The 15,854-nt window shown below is 40.1% G+C and overlaps 1 protein-coding gene across 6 annotated transcripts in view; it reads left to right on the top strand.

Annotated features, from left to right (window-relative positions):
* Positions 1 to 15,854, top strand: part of FARP1 (FERM, ARH/RhoGEF and pleckstrin domain protein 1) — a 208,712-nt gene that overhangs the window by 151,209 nt on the left and 41,649 nt on the right. For 4 of the 6 annotated variants that reach the window (XM_048072721.2, XM_013174412.3, XM_048072722.2 and 1 more), the window contains 7 exons: positions 1,465 to 1,579; positions 2,745 to 2,892; positions 5,702 to 5,797; positions 6,296 to 6,459; positions 7,834 to 7,902; positions 8,648 to 8,723; positions 10,461 to 10,701. In XM_048072721.2, coding sequence (XP_047928678.2) covers positions 1,465 to 1,579; positions 2,745 to 2,892; positions 5,702 to 5,797; positions 6,296 to 6,459; positions 7,834 to 7,902; positions 8,648 to 8,723; positions 10,461 to 10,701 — 909 coding nt within the window. The remainder of the gene's footprint in view (positions 1 to 1,464; positions 1,580 to 2,744; positions 2,893 to 5,701; positions 5,798 to 6,295; positions 6,460 to 7,833; positions 7,903 to 8,647; positions 8,724 to 10,460; positions 10,702 to 15,854) is intronic. The other 2 variants (XM_048072720.2, XM_013174410.3) reach the window with 1 other exon arrangement.

The raw sequence follows: 15,854 nt of genomic DNA, 5'->3' as shown, positions 1-15,854 counted from the left end.
ACGTAACTTTTTTGAGTTAGGGTTAAAAATGTTCCCTAAAACTTTGAGTCACTGAAGGCAAGTAAAATTGGAATAGAGCTGTTTCAGAGATGGGGATGAGAGGGACCATTTTACGAAAGAGAATGATCAATTTCTCTGTGGTGTGTCTGTAGCCACATGTCTCAAGATGCAGATGGGATGAGGAAAGGGGATGAAACCAGGCAATCTCAGTTACCAACTCTTCTCTACCTCTGACCTCTGCAGCCTATTTGGGTTGAAAGGTTACTTCTCTGTCATTCATAGATGCTTTGGTCCTCATCTTCCTTGTCTACATGAGTTTATTGCTCCCCCGTCCACATTTGCAGGTATATCTGCTAACAGGCAAACTTGTCAGAAATCAGCTGCAGTGTTTTAAGCATCTTCTTAAACTTTTCTTTTCTCTAAACTGGCTCATTTTGAACAGAACTGGTTTAAGAGATCATTTACACGGGCAGAACTGAGGTGAGGATGGGGCAAGGATCTGAGCTTGGGTCTGTGACATCCTACGTTAGCCGTAGAATGATACATCTGACTGCAGCCTGGGTTTAATCTGAGGGAGCTGCGTTTTAATTTCACCAACATTATTAAGGTAGCAGCCTTTGTTGTAGCATCATTCGTATTATTCCAGCAGGTCTGCAGACAGCGGCTGCTACCTCATTCTGTGCAAAGGCTAATAGCAAGATTTTTCAGAAGCATTCCAAGAATAGCAGGCAACAAGATAGTAATCTGGCACCCACACATAGATTGCCTGGCCCGCTACCCCCTGAAAAAAAGGAAATCTCACTGAATGGGCTGCAAAATGGAAGGTGGGTGTGACATACTGTTGCACACACGTTATTGAATAACTGCAGCAGATGGGAGCAACTTTGAGGAGGAGGGAGTCAGAATGTGTCTCAAACTGCTGCAAAATTAGTGGAAGACAAGTGTTTCATAACCCCCTGAATTTATGCATTCATTCAAACATGTAAATAAAACATTCTCTTCAGATTTCCCCCCAGAGATTACAGCACGGGGCATGGGCATGGAGAGAAACTTGTGCTTGGCTGCTCCGTGACAAGGCACCTGAGCACCACCTGCATAAGAGAGACGGGTGGGTTCTGCCGGATTAGTGCTGTTCTCCCTGTCACTCCACTTTATCCTGCACACAAGTCAAGGCAACACTATGATGGCTTCATTTGACATACAACATCTGCTTACCTGCTTGTGGTGGATCAGAGGAATCCTTGGGCTGTTTCTCACATCTCAGATATACACACATAGATGAGAAGGGAGGAATGCCTGGAAGATAAAATAGTGGGAGTCTGAGCCATGAAACCATGGCACGGCTTACAGCAACCTGTGATTGCTTCTCTGCCCTCTTCCCAGCTATCTGCACCTTTTTGGATTGCCTGAATAATTGACATTTAATTGAGTGTTTTAATAGACTTTTCTTAAAATTCTCCATAGCTGAGATTGGGGATTTTGATGAAAACATAGATCGTGAACACTTAGCGAAGAACAAGTATATACCTCAGCAAGAAGCACTAGAAGACAAAATCATGGAATTTCACCGTAATCACATGTAAGACTTTTTAAATTATTAGCCTTCTTTTCTTTTAACATAATTCTAACTGTAAATAAATGCTAGATTGCAAGTACAAAAGAAATTTGAGCTTCTGGGTTTCTTAAAGGTTACTTCTCAAAAAACGTCCAAGCCTGTGAATTTCCTGAAGGTTACAACTGCCTTTATCCCATCATCATAACAAGATGTGTAAAGAGCAATTGATTTTGATATTCATTCAAGCATGTCATTATTTTACAGTCTATTTCATCCAAAATGATTCACTGATGATTTTGTGCATGCAGGTATGATTGCAAATGATGACTGATCAGTCAGACACTTGTGACAGTAGACTTTTTGATTTCAAGGACATTGAATGTTGTCTTTTCAACTTTCCATGCTGTATTTAGAGATGGATGAAGAAGAGGTTTAATGACAGTTTTAGGAAAAGCACAAAGTGCTTGCAGAATTAGGCATTTGGAGGAACAGCATTCAAGGTGACAATGCTTGGTGTCCCAAGGCCTGGAAAAAAATAGAATTCAAAAAGAATTAAGAATAAGACATATAAAGTTGTTTTTTTTTTTTTCCTATTGAAAATCAAAAACACTTTAAGACTTGAACAGTTTCATTTTGACCTAACTGGAATTAGAGATGAGTGGTAGGGAGCTCTACTGCAGTAATAATCAGAACTTTTGCACAATTTAGTTTTGAGGAATTTAGTGCTTATGGGTTCCCAACATTTATGTTAAGATACTCATGTCTTCTGTTTTACTTTCATTTTGGTATTGCATTCACTTTTACAATGAAAAGCATCCGTAAAAACTTCTATTTATTGATTTTTTTTTTTTAGGAAATGTTGTTTCAGTGAAAAAAAATAGAGTAAGAGTGAATTCTGTTAATGGCTCTAAATCCAACTGAGTCTCAGAATTGGAGTGATCAAAATTTCTAATAGGAAATTTCTAGACTGTAAAATCTGTGGATTTTTCTTTTGTACTGGTCTATACTGAGATAAAGTTGTTGTTCTAGCTGATAAAAAGTCTGTGGAGGTAGAAAGAACATAGAGATGTAATACCCCTGACAGGTTTCAGTCTCTGTGATAAAATGTCTCTTTGTTCTCTGGAGGACCTGTTGATCTCTATTAAAAGGTGTGAAGAATCTGTGTGTCTTTTCTGTTTTGTTTCTCAAGGGGACAGACACCAGCAGAGTCTGACTTCCAGCTTTTGGAGATTGCCCGTCGGCTGGAGATGTATGGAATACGCTTGCATCCAGCCAAGGACAGGGAAGGGACAAAAATCAACCTGGCTGTTGCCAACACAGGCATTCTGGTGTTTCAGGTTAGAGCTGCTTGGTGTGTGACTTAGCGCTTTACAAGGCAGAGAAATCTCTTACAGCAATAAGAATTCAAGGTCTAAACTATATCGGAAATAATTTGGTTGAGAAAAATGAGGAATTTCCTTTTTTTTTTTCCCAACAATAACCTTAAACCTTTTATAGCTTCACTAGATCCTTATCTTCCAGGGACTTTTACCTTGTCTACACACACAGGCTAGAACTTGATCTTCAACCACGATATGCTGTTCAAAATGCAAACTGATCCACAGCTCTCAATACGCAAGTTGGTCATGCTGACACCTCCTGTTTAAAGGAGCAGGCAGGTCTTGCAGGCATGGTGTATACTAAATGGTTGTGAAGCAGGGACAAATAAAACAGACGGAGCACAAGGAGATGTTGGAAGTAAATGCAAGCTTTCTGTAGTTATTTTTTCAATTTATTTTCAAAGTTTTTACAATATTGTTAGCCATTCTGCCTTTGCTGAGTCCATGAATCCTACCTCTTTCACTAAAAGACCCAAAGCAGTTTTCCTTAGATTTCTTTCCTCTCCTCTCACGCCCTGGTCAGCCTAGTACATGTTCATGAATTATCATTAACAGTTTAATCGGATTTTTGTTCTCCAGTGCCTTTTAGGTAAATAACAAATCGGGCTTTTACAGTTGTGAAGGTACAGATAGTCAGCTGGTGTAAACTGCTTTCACTTTAGACGAGCTTATGTCTACTAGCATCCTAAATGCCTCTTTCTGTACCGTGTTAAAAGCAGTAAGTGAACTGTTCTTTAAAATGTCCATTGTTATAAGCATCAAAAAAGACTACTCGTTTTGATTTGATTGACATCAGTTAAAATAGTACAGTGTTTCCAACCTTGAAAAGTACTTTTAAGTCCTCCTATAAAAAAAAAAAGCAACAAATGAACCCAGAAATGTCTGACCCAAATGCTCTGAGATCTAAATTAAAAAATAAGAAATAAAAACCCTGAGCAGCTAAATGGGTTGACAGTACAGCTATAAAACCGGAGCATAGCTTTAAACATAAGAACATGAGGATCTTGTTAGAAATGCCCACAACTCAAATAATTGTATGTTCAGGCCCTTCCCTGCTCCCCCACAGTATTTTCATCAGTTGAATTAATGAGTTGCAAAGCTTTATAAATTCAGGCTGTCTTACAGCTGAAAGAACGTATCCACACGAAACAGCGTGGGCCTCGCTGGATCCCAGCAGACAGCTGGGATCCTTCCTTGGCCTGAAGGCCCAAGGCCTGATTTGTACAGCTCTGAAACTCAGTTGTCTCCTCTTGTCGTGAAGTCTTCGAGACTTTCAAGAGGGTTTTGCTGAACTTTCAGAAAAGCTTGGAAATCTTGCTGGATCGAGCTCCAAGACTGAGAGCTGAGAAGGAAGCTGAGGTCGGTCTCTGACCAAGCAATTGGAGCCTGGCCCTTCGGCTTAGGGCTTCATTCAGGCAGTTCGTAGGGTGCGAGCCATAAGCTCATCCGTTTGTCATGGATATGGCTGAGAGAAATTGAGATATAAAGACCTCGTTAGAACAACATCAGTATAAGATCAAAATAAAGGTTCACTCACAAATGGCATAAGCAGTAGGCCCACAGACTTACTTTAAAGCCTGACGTTTATTTAGAAATCAGTGTTGGTGCTGCTGAATATTGTAAAGGAGGTTAGTTATCAGACTCTTAGACAGCAGATTGACTTAGCAGAAATCATCACACTGTCACTACTCCTACGTTTGTCTGGTGACGGTGCCCAAATCAACATGGGTTTCTGCATTTAGCTATCCTCTAGTCGCTGTTCTTTGAAATGTCTGCACTGTGCTGTAGGCATACATGTCTTGAAGTCTTTGCTGAACAAACTGGTGTAATGAATATTTTAAAACAATGCCTCCAATTCTAACGTAGAGACTCCTCTCCAACAAAGAAAGGCTGAGAGAGTTGGGGGTTGTTCAGCCTGGAGAAGAAAAGGCTCTGGGGAGATCTTGTTGCGGCTTTCCAGTACTTAAAAGGGGCTTATAAGAAAGGTGGAGAGAAACTTTTTACAAGGGCATGTAGTGAAAGGGGTAATGGTTTTAAACTAAAAGAGGGTAGATATAGATTAGACATAACAAAAAAATAAATCTTAATTATGAGGGTGGTGAGGCCCTGGCACAGGCTGCCCAGGGAAGCTGTGGATGCCCCATCCCTGGAAGTGTTCAAGGCCAGGCTGGATGGGGCTTTGGGCAACCTGGTCTGGTGGGAGGTGTCCCTGCCCATGGCAGGGGGCTTTGAACTAGGTGATCTTTAAGGTCCCTTCTAACCCAGACCATTCTGTGATTCTGGAGCATGGGGCTAATGATGCAGTGGCTGGGAATTACTAGTATTCAGGAGAAATTTTCTCTCAGGCTTGGAATTAGCTTTTGTTGTGTATTTTTTCTGAAAATATTTTCTGTATATTTTCTGGCTTTCAGAAACAGGTAATTTATTTAGTTTCCTTCTACTTTTGTTGCTCCCTATGAAAGGTCAAAATAGGCTATCTTGTTTTGCAGAACGATACTGGATAGTATACTTTCACATCTAGTCAGTGGACCTAGTCCTATAAATACGCGGGAATTTAACCATAACTTCCTGCCTTCAGTCACACCACCAAATGCTTATGGTTAAGAATGTCTGTGGGTGTTTGCACTACCAAAGGAGGAACGATAAGAAATACCATAACTGCAAGTGAAGTGATAGATGATTAATGTATGGCAAACTTTCTGTAGTGGTTTTGATTTCTCCATTCAGGTCTGTAATGCTTTAACTCTTCTGGCTTTGTCCTCTGCAGGGTCACACCAAGATCAATGCCTTCAACTGGGCTAAGGTCCGAAAGCTGAGCTTCAAGAGGAAACGTTTTCTTATCAAACTACGACCTGATGTGAATGTAAGTTCTTGTCAGGAATGTATGAAGCTGACAAAAGGTTGTTTGATGAATTTCTACTTGCAGATCGAGCAAGTTTTTATCACCTCGAGATAATTTTTAAATTAATTGCTTTTGTTCGTTGCTGGTGTGATACTGCATGCATCAGACTGGCATCTCAGGTGAGCAGTCCCAGCTAAGGAAATGTAAACTGAATGTCAGAGTCTTCTTCTGACCGTGCCTCTGGTATTATATCAGGGTTCTTAAGTTACGGTATGTAAACCACCTCTTCACATTACTGTTAAGAGCCCTGCTTTATCTCTGTCATAGTTGTCAGAAAAAGGAAGTTTAAGCAATAGCTGTGATATTGCCAGGCAGGCCAGCGATGTCTCAAAAGAGGAAGGATAGGGCCTGTTAAGCTTGAAAGTCAATGAGTCATGAAAGATCCCTTTTTGTAATATAGCATCTCTGTAACGTGTTTTGCTTGCTTGCTCATATTGCAAATGCTCTCTCAACTTTCAGAGTTCGTTCCAGGACACTCTGGAATTCCTTATGGCCAGTCGAGATTTTTGCAAGTCTTTCTGGAAGATCTGTGTGGAGCATCATGCCTTTTTCAGGCTGTTTGAAGAACCTAAACCAAAGCCCAAGCCTGTTCTTTTTTCTAGAGGTTCATCATTTAGGTTCAGGTGAGACCTGCTTTCTTCTTTCCAGCTTCGTTGCCTCCCCATTTCAAAGTCACATCCATAATGATCAAGGATTAAACCTATCATTTTCAGCTCCCCTTTTTGAAGTTGTAGTTTGTTCCTTTATATTTTCCATTGCATCTTCTCAGCCAGAATAGTGCAGAGAACACTGGGAAAAAAAGCCTGCATTCATTTTGTAGTACGGTTGTAACATAGCTTTCTGGAGGTAAGATACGAGCTGTATTGGTTCCAGCTGGTTTTACACAAAAAAAAATGTGTCCTAAGTAACACCAGCTAGCAACTCTTCAGACCCTCTGCTTTTTTAGAATAGAAGCTAATGTATCAGCTTCTTTAAGAAGCTGATATAAACTGAGCAACCAGAAACCTCTTCTTTGCTGACATAAACTGTCAGTACACTGTAGCTGCCTTGCACAAATACATGGTAGATATGGCCATTCTAACTCTCTTCCCACTTTGTTTCCTGCTGGCAAAGTAAATTAAGATAGAAAGACCTATATTATGGTAAACAAGCTATTAATTTTTAAGTTTCTGCAAGAATAAATAGAAAAATGTAGGTGCATTCTACTTACCTCCTGTTTTGGAGAACAGGTTTTGCCCACATCCTGCATTCACAGTGATCTGTGCTGCATACACGTGGTTACCTTTTTCAGACCTTTCAGTAATTTAGTTGAAAGCCTGTAATGAATAGGAAGGGTTTTTCCTCTATTGAACATTCTTGAGGTGGAGGTTTCCTTTACTGCTGTCAGTTCCCTGTGGAGTTTATATCTTTGCACAATAGGAAGTGCTGGGCTTTCTCACTACATTTTTATGGCATGTAGCAGAAGGGGAGAGCGCAAGTTCCACCCTAAATCTCTGCAGAAAAATATATGTACATTTAGTTGATGCAACTGAGCTATGAAATACATTTCAGCAGCTTTCATCTTGGTTGCAAGTTGGAGGAAAGGCTGATGTTTAACTCTTGAAAGGATTCAGTAATATTTGATCACGAGAGTAAAACTTAACCCCTACTTTGTTCTCTGTTGTGGTGACTTCCCAGTAATGTTGTATTCTATAAAGGGAACAGAACTGAATTTAATCAGATCTGAAATCACATCGTAAGGTACCTCCACAGCAAAAAAAAAAAAAAAAAAAAAAAAAGAGGTAACATGCAAAAAGGTAACAGTCTGTGTGTATATGACCAGGTCTCCTTTCTTACGATCTTACACGAGTTTCTGTTGAGAGTGACGAATAGTTTTCTGGTTGCTGTGACATCATATGCAGACCACATACATGTTTATGATGACCAGGTAGTATATTTTATTAAATGTGACAAATTCATTGTCTCAGATTAGTAATTTAACTGTGGTTTTCTTCCAGTGGACGGACTCAGAAGCAAGTACTTGACTATGTTAAAGAAGGAGGGCACAAAAAAGTACAGTTTGAAAGGTGAGAGGAAAATAAATGAGCTACTCAAATACATATATATATATATATATATAAATTAAAGTAGTGGTTTCCAAGTAGTTATATTCTAAGAGCTTAGCACCAGTACAAGTGAAAAATTCCTTCTTTGCTAGTTTGACAGCTTGTCATTTGTATAATATCCCTTTGGTCCTGAGTATTTTGGCAGAAGTTTGCATAACCTATAGTTTATTTAAAATCAATAGTCTTCAATTTGTTTTTCAGCAGTGAATGCTCTTCCACTGCAAGTAAATTCCTCTCATATTGATTTGCACCCTCTTCAGTTAATATATGGATTTGGTTAATATATGTTAGCAGAAAGGGATGTAAATGGTTTTTAAGTAAGCATATTCACCTGAGAATAAAAGAGAGGGTTACAGGAATAGGTATAGCCAACGTTAAGGGAGAACTGAACTCATCTTGCTTGTAGTGAACTGAAATTCATGACCAAAATGCCACAAAGACCATGACAACAGTTTATTGCTAATGAGCTAATGACTCATGTTCTAGTGATAGACCACTTCTGCTTCAGTGCCTCTCCCTTTTCTTACAGTGGTATGTTTCCAACACATAGCATGTTTAAACATTACAGAAAGGAGCATCTGTTTTGGAGCAAACTCTTATGAAAGCCACTATTCAAAGTTTTTGTTTTCAAGGAGGCATGTGTCTTGATTCTTCTTTGTGGGAAAACTGAAATGGCTTCTTACTGTGATTTTCCTTTTATCTCCAGGAAGCACAGCAAGATTCGTTCCATCAGGAGTCTGGCAACACAGCCTTCAGAACAGCATACAGAGGTGCCAAAACAAGTCAGTGATGTTGACGAAACCCTTCATTGTGCCTTTTAAATATTTCTTGTTACATTACCCACCACAGATTGGTGTTTCGAAACTCTAGGAACATAGGTTTCTGCTCAGTTGCCACTTAAGTGGGAGCTCAGGAGCCCCAGGTGTTCAGGTTCTTCAGATGGAATATGTTAATTTCCACTGTGGAACAGAGTTGTTTCCAGACAGCAAGACAAGCATAAATGGTGAGCTTGTCTGAGCTGTACTAATGACCACCTGAAAAACTGCAGTCCACAGCGTTACTGCTGGGGTCCCAGGTTGTTGCCGGTAATTGCATTTAGGAAAAGTTTAATTCTTTTCCTTCACTGAGGAGTCTTGGCTGCCAATGACAAAATATTTTGTTGTATTAACAAGGAATGAGATGAATTATTTCCTTGGAGAAAATGCAGCTTTGACCTTTTAAGCCATTATCTCAGGTAGATACCAAGCGTGTTTGTCTTATGTTAATAGTAGTTATGTGTTTGGCATTTACAAATCCGGTAGCCCAATAGAGGCAAGGCTGCAGCAGCTGCATGTTCCCAGGTCCAGCTAGTAGTAAGGCTGAGCGTGTATTTACAATAGACACCCAAACAAACACACATGTACTATATATACATATATATGCACACACATGTATACATGCAGCCAGCCATATAGGTGAAAACAAACAGAAAACGACACTCACACAAACACAGGTAATACCAGCAGCCTCATCATATTCCACCCTGGCTGATCAGGATGAAAGTCCACTAGCGAAAAATACTTATGTAATACGGATCCCTCTAGTAAGGGTGTCCCCAGGCACACCCAGCCATGGAGTGATGGCTCTGCCAGGACAGTCCCCAGAGGAGCTCCATTTCTCTGAGTAGATTATTGGGGTTATTACCTCCCACCTACCAACGTTTCTCTGAACTCATCTGTGTTTGCGAAGATGAACCTTTTAGCACATAACTTTACATGAAGTAGAGCAGGTAAATGCCAGGTGCAAGCTACTAAGTTAATATATTCAAGAATGTTACTTGCACTTTACATTCCTTGCATTGCTTCCTTTTGATATTCACAGACCCTTTCATTCCTGAAAATCCTATAAATTCAGCCCATGCCAAATATCTTTTAGTATTTTAATATTGCTAAGACAAGCTCAGGTAGAGGGAGCATAACTATTGGTCAGATACTGGCATATTTCTGTTTGCAGAAAAGCCAGCCCCCAAACCAGTGGCAGGTATGCTCCAGGAGCTGAATGCATGGTCTCCAAAAGCTCACGCGTGTCCCTCAGAGCTTTTTCAGTATATGGATGTAGGCCATGCAGAATTTGTCTTACATGTTAATCTTTTCTGTCCCTCCAGCTTCTCAGAGTAGTGTGAACAGGTTGATGTTCTTGGAGTATCAGTGGCTGCTGTAGGGTGCAGAAACACCTCAAATCCCCCTTTTTACATATTGCTGCATTTTGTCTCCCTTCTCTTCCCTTGCTCAGCTTACGTATTTTCCCCCATCATCTGTTCTTCAGGATCAGAAACCTCTTTTTTTTCTTCTAATTCATTTTGAATCTTGGGTTACCTCTTCTGCTTTCAAGAGATTCCTGTGTTGCTGCAAGATGTATTGCAAAATTGTGATGCATAATTACACATAGCCCTTTCCCTCTGGCTCCCTTCCCTCCCTATCCCTCCCCTCCCAAACCTCTTCCCTTTCTCTACCCCTTGCCTTCCTTCTTTATCTTTCCAGAGCTCTAGCTTTGCCTATGGAGACGACAATGATGCTGCAGCAGTGCAGAGCTGCCGGCAAGGAAAGGAATTGAAAGCTTCAACAGAAGATACTGGACAGCACAAGAGCCCTTCCTTGAAGAAGAGCCCAAAAGAAGGTAGAAAGGTGGATGGAGCAGTGGTGTCAACTGTGGAGGAAGAAGAGGAGGCCTCTAAGGACAGGATGCAGCAGAACAGACCTCAGTCACAGCAACCAAGCACAGGTCCAGCTTCCAGGGCTGCTCATGGCAGCAGCACCTCCATTCCTTTCATTGACTGCAGTGATGTAGATAGCGAGTATGATCTCCTCAGAGGACAAATAACCCGGTCATATTCCCAAACAAATGACAATTATGAGGGTGATTTGACCAGTGGTGCCTATATTCACTATAGAGGTGAAAATCTTAATAGAAGTAGATATAGGGATTCCTCAGCCTCTATAAAGTCTTCCCAGTATCTCTCTGAAGAGTACCTTGATGACAACCCACCTAATCTCTCCTTCTACTCTGGGGGAAGCCCCAGGATGCCAAGGCACAGCTCACTGGTTGACGAAATGTTTAGAGGGCCAGGGAGCCGTAGTCCACTGGCCACTCCATTGCCTCCCAGTAGCAAAGGATCAAGCCCTAACATGAGCCTGAGCAGAACTGGCTCTCAGGGTTATGTCTCAGAAAATGGGCATGACTGCAGGGCAAGAACTGGGGAGGAGGACAGCCATGCCAGTAGCTGCCACGGGTATGGCAGATATTCTCCAAGTTCACAGCGGCCTCATGCACAGAAAATCCTAAATCTCTGCAATAAGTCAGCTACAGACCCGTTTATCTTGAGCCAGATATCCTCAACCCCTGGGCAGGAATACAGATCAGAGAGGCATTGTAAAGGAGGCGGGGTGACTAAGATATCTTCTCCAGAAGGCAAAATGATGGCCAATGGTATGCCAGCAGGGGGACAGTCAAAGCAGAGCCCAGTCATGCAGTCGCTGCATGCCAGCGGCGTGATGGATCACATGGCTGCGATCCAGATGATGGAGGGCTCCACCAGCAGTGGGACAGAATCTAGTGATTCTGACTCAGAGATCATTAACCCCTTCACTCACCCCCTGGTGTTCGGAAATCCCATTGTGCTGAGTTCCTCTCCCATGCCCAGAAATAAATATTCCTTTGGAAGCCTTCAGCTTGACGAGGAGGTGGAGGAGGACGTTTCTGTTGGCCTCAGTGATGAAGATGGTGTGCAGGTCTTCAGCTGCTAGGGAGCGAGGGAGGGAGGACCAGTGGGTACCGTGGGGCTCGTGAAGAGTGGCTGGTAATAAACTCAGAGCATGGGCTATTTCAAATGTTACCTGTATACAAACCAGCCAGAGGGAAGGGATGCTGGGAATACAGTAAGGATAAGTTTCAGTGAATCTTAACAGTAATTTATCTGCTCTGAAGGGCAAGAGGAGAAGAAAATCATTACTGATTTAGGTACCTTTGTAAGGCTTTATACACTCAACCTGTATGAAGTCATATTTTAGGTATATATTGTAGCTTCTTTGACACTTGACTAGTTATTTTGACAAAACAAACAAAAATGAGATTACGTAGGTACGTTGTGCTCTTTTGTATGTCTAGTACATTTTTTTTTTCCTCTCCTGTATAAGGAGAGATAATTAAGAGTGCCTCAGTAGAGTTAGGGGAAAAAAATAAACTTACAGCCAAATGCAGGCAGCTTGGTATTCAAGACCAAGGATTGTTGAAATCTTGAAAAATGGTGGCAAATCTTTTCATAGCAAGAATGTGTTTAGTCTACTCATCCTCATAACCCATTTTATAATCTTAACTGATGAGCTGAAGATACAAATTAGTCATCTGTGCAGGAACAATGACTCTATTGGCTCTTTATTCGGTGAATAAAAAACAAATTGCTATTTTCACAGGCTGATTTGGTGATGGAGATTTTGAAACTCCAAACTCCTCCTTAAGCAAGAAGGAGAACAAGATCAAAGATAAAATTCAAGTTAAAAAAAAATAGATTGCAACAGCTCTAATTATGAGTGGTATGAGTATTATTTGCCAGGCAATCCTTTCTACCCTTTATCATTGTGGTATAAAGATTAATTGCAGGAGAGTTGGTTTGTCTTTTTTCCCCTCATTCTTTCAGTGGTATTATTCACAGAGACATCAAAGTTCTGTTGTGGGTGATTTTTGGTGGGGTGGTTGGAGATGGTGGCTGTTTGATTATTTTTTTTTAATTAAATTTTTTTTTGCTTTGATCATGAAAAATCTTTATCTGTACAAGATCCAATTAATCTGTCATAGGCTATTCTTTTAATAGCGCCACCTCATAAATTTTTCATTCCCTGACACAAAGAATGATGGGACTAGCTGTGGTCCAGGCTGGTTGTTTTCAGTAGTGTACGTAGACTAGCAAGGTTTTGGCATACGTGCAAAAAGACAGGGGGACTAATTCTGTGTAAACTTCTTTTCACAAGCTAAAAGTATTGAGAATTAAGGCTGTATTCTAAAAAAAATCTGATTTTAGTTTCTCTGAGTTAATTATAAAAAAAAAAAAGCAAAGGAAAGGTCTCCTGTATGGAAAGTATCCTGCAGTTATTAGAGCTGGGAGGCAAGATGTGCTCTTTAACACTGGCCTTACTTTTAACTTTTATATATTGTTCTTGTGGGGGAAGGGAATTAAAGCTGAGCGTGTTAAGTGATGAACAGCGCTTACAGAACTGCAGGTCACTTGCAGCGATCTGCATCGTGCTGTACACGAATGCAGCAGTGGTGGATCCACCCACATAAGTACCGATGAACAAGTTATAGGACTTTGTAAATCTAGACAGTATAAAATTTTCAAGATCATTTTTAAGAAAATAATAAAATACAAAGTCTTTTTAATTTTTCTAATGCCTTGGTCTATGCACATTTTAATAGAGTTGAATCTGAGTGAAGGATATTTAAAAAGATACCTACAGTAGTTTAGGCTTGTCTTGCTTTACTTTTTTGCAGTAAAATATATCTGTGTAAATGTAACTTTTAATCTGCTCATCTACTTTAGTATGGTCGTTTTTAAAGATTAGGTACCTCATTTTTGACCAGGAATTATTTTAAAGCATCTTTTTAGACAGTGATATTTCGGTGACAAGGAACACGGTCCTTTATTCCTGTAGTTAAAAGCATGACTCTAGAAACAGGGAGATTGATAATTACGGGAAAGCTTGCTTGTATATTATTCTAACAGAAGGTGTTTTGGATTTAGGATAGCTGTAAAATAATTGCCTTGAACTTTGCAATATTTTAGAAGATATGTAGATAGTTGAAGCCTTCATTAACAGATAGTGTGAGCATGGGGAGTATGTGCATGAGTCTCCTGTTGATTTTTTTGCTGCATGTACAGCAAAAGAACCAGCAGTTGTATTATACAGTAAAGTAATAGCAATCTGGACACATGCATTAATTGCTTTGTTAGCCAGTAAAATTAGAGCTCAAGCAATGGGTTTGCAACAAAAGGATTTGCGATCTTGTTTCTGGTACTTCACTGAAAAGTGAATAGATTTCATAATGTTTGGATTTAAGTGAATATCAAATTTTATAAGTGATGTTTACTTTTTTGCGTCCTTTCAAATACTGTTTTCTGGCCTGCTTTTCTTCTCTCACATGCCTACAAAGGTAATGGATTTATAATTCTTGTAAAATTAAATCTGCTAGTAGCTAGAGATAGCTTAGTTGCTAATAAAGTATCTCAACAGCTTTTTATTTTTTCCTTTTGAATACTATCCTCAAAAATGAATCATGAGGATTTTTCTGCAACTATTTACTGTCATCTGGCATTTTTTCAATTTTAAATGTTTAAGGGTTTGTCATTTTGACACGTGGAATTTTTCCAGTTTGAAGGAATAAAGTTTGTAAATTCCATAGGAAATAATTTAATTTAGGATTAAACATTTTGCAACATTCTTATGTCACTGAAGTTCAGTTTAATATCATTAGACAAGCATTTAATTAAAAACAGTCTGTGGGCCAAATTCTTCTCCCAGACATGTGGTTCATATCTTGGGTGTTTGCCAAGAATGGTAAGCAAGAGAAGAGTTTTAAATTGACATTTTCACATAGGATCAGGTTCCTCAGAATGCATCTGGAAGTTTGTTTCGGTGGGACAAAGGCAGAAGGACCTTAGAGTAAAGAACAGAAGCCTTTGGGGCAAGACTGCAGATGAGATGGGGGAACTCTTGTTCTACTTCACAAAAGACACATCAGAAGAGGAGCCTATCAGCTCAGGTTAACCCTTGCAGGCATTGATAATTATGCACATCCTGGTCAATGACAGTGGTCTAAGCACACCTGTGTCTCAATTCTAAAAGAGGTATTTGGAAGCCAAGCAGTAGATTTAATTCTTCTGTCAATTCCAGTAGATTCTGGAGTGCTAATATTGGTACTGTTGATTTACCATTCTAAATTTCGTATTCAGAAGAATTAACTTTTAAATCCCACACTCATAAGTGTCCAGATATCCTTAGGCAGTTGCTACAAACGAGGGAGCTGAATCAGCAAGACCTAGCAACTGCATCTACTCTGAATGAGTAGTCCTGAGCTACCCATCCCCTGTCCTTCCAAAGGATGTGGAGGAAGCGTTTGGTTAGCCTGTCCAGGACTGCTGAACCAACTATGTCCATGTATTTGGGTGAATATGGAGTCTAGCTGCAAAAGCAGGGGGTTGTCCCAAAATAACGTGCAGATGTAGCTAGCAATTTAGCCTATGGATACAAGGCACCCTGATTCTTTATTTGTTCTTCCAAGTAGTTGACCACATTCAGTCTTCTGCTACAATGAATGAGAAAAGTTGTGTCAGACGATTGTAGGTTATCTCCATCCCACCAGCAGCTCAAACATTCTGTGTCCTCTTGGGAACTTCTGGAGTTTCTTTTCATATCTGCCTTTCCTGGCTTACCTCAGTGACCTGGGATATAAAATTTAGAAAAATTTGGCTAGGTTTAGGGAAAATGTAATAGCGGCAAATTGACGTGGGAGCCAGGATCTACACAGGATTTTGTAGGTATAATTTTGAATAATTGCTACCTGAGTAGCCTAGGCTGTACTGTTTTGGGTTTAAGTCTATATCCCCTAGTGAAAATATTCCTTATGCATGAGAGAGAAAGAGTGTTCTCTGAGGATGATTTATGCCTGGTACTACCATTGTCTCAAATCACCCATACCTCATAGGCCTGCCTAACACGTACCATCCCATTAACCATCGTAGTGCATGCTAAATGCAAATTATATCAAAGAAATACTATAAGAGAATTTTCTGTCTATGAAAAACACTGAGTAACTGAACATTTTTAAGTTTGCTAATTTGCATGTACATTACATATGGAGTTATATGGAGCTGAGATCAGCTA

The sequence above is a fragment of the Anser cygnoides genome, chromosome 1, assembly GCF_040182565.1.
Source record: "Anser cygnoides isolate HZ-2024a breed goose chromosome 1, Taihu_goose_T2T_genome, whole genome shotgun sequence".
NCBI classification, from domain to species: domain Eukaryota; kingdom Metazoa; phylum Chordata; class Aves; order Anseriformes; family Anatidae; genus Anser; species Anser cygnoides.
The sequence above is the reverse complement of the archived record's forward strand: the minus strand, read 5'-3'. Positions and strand labels throughout refer to the sequence as shown.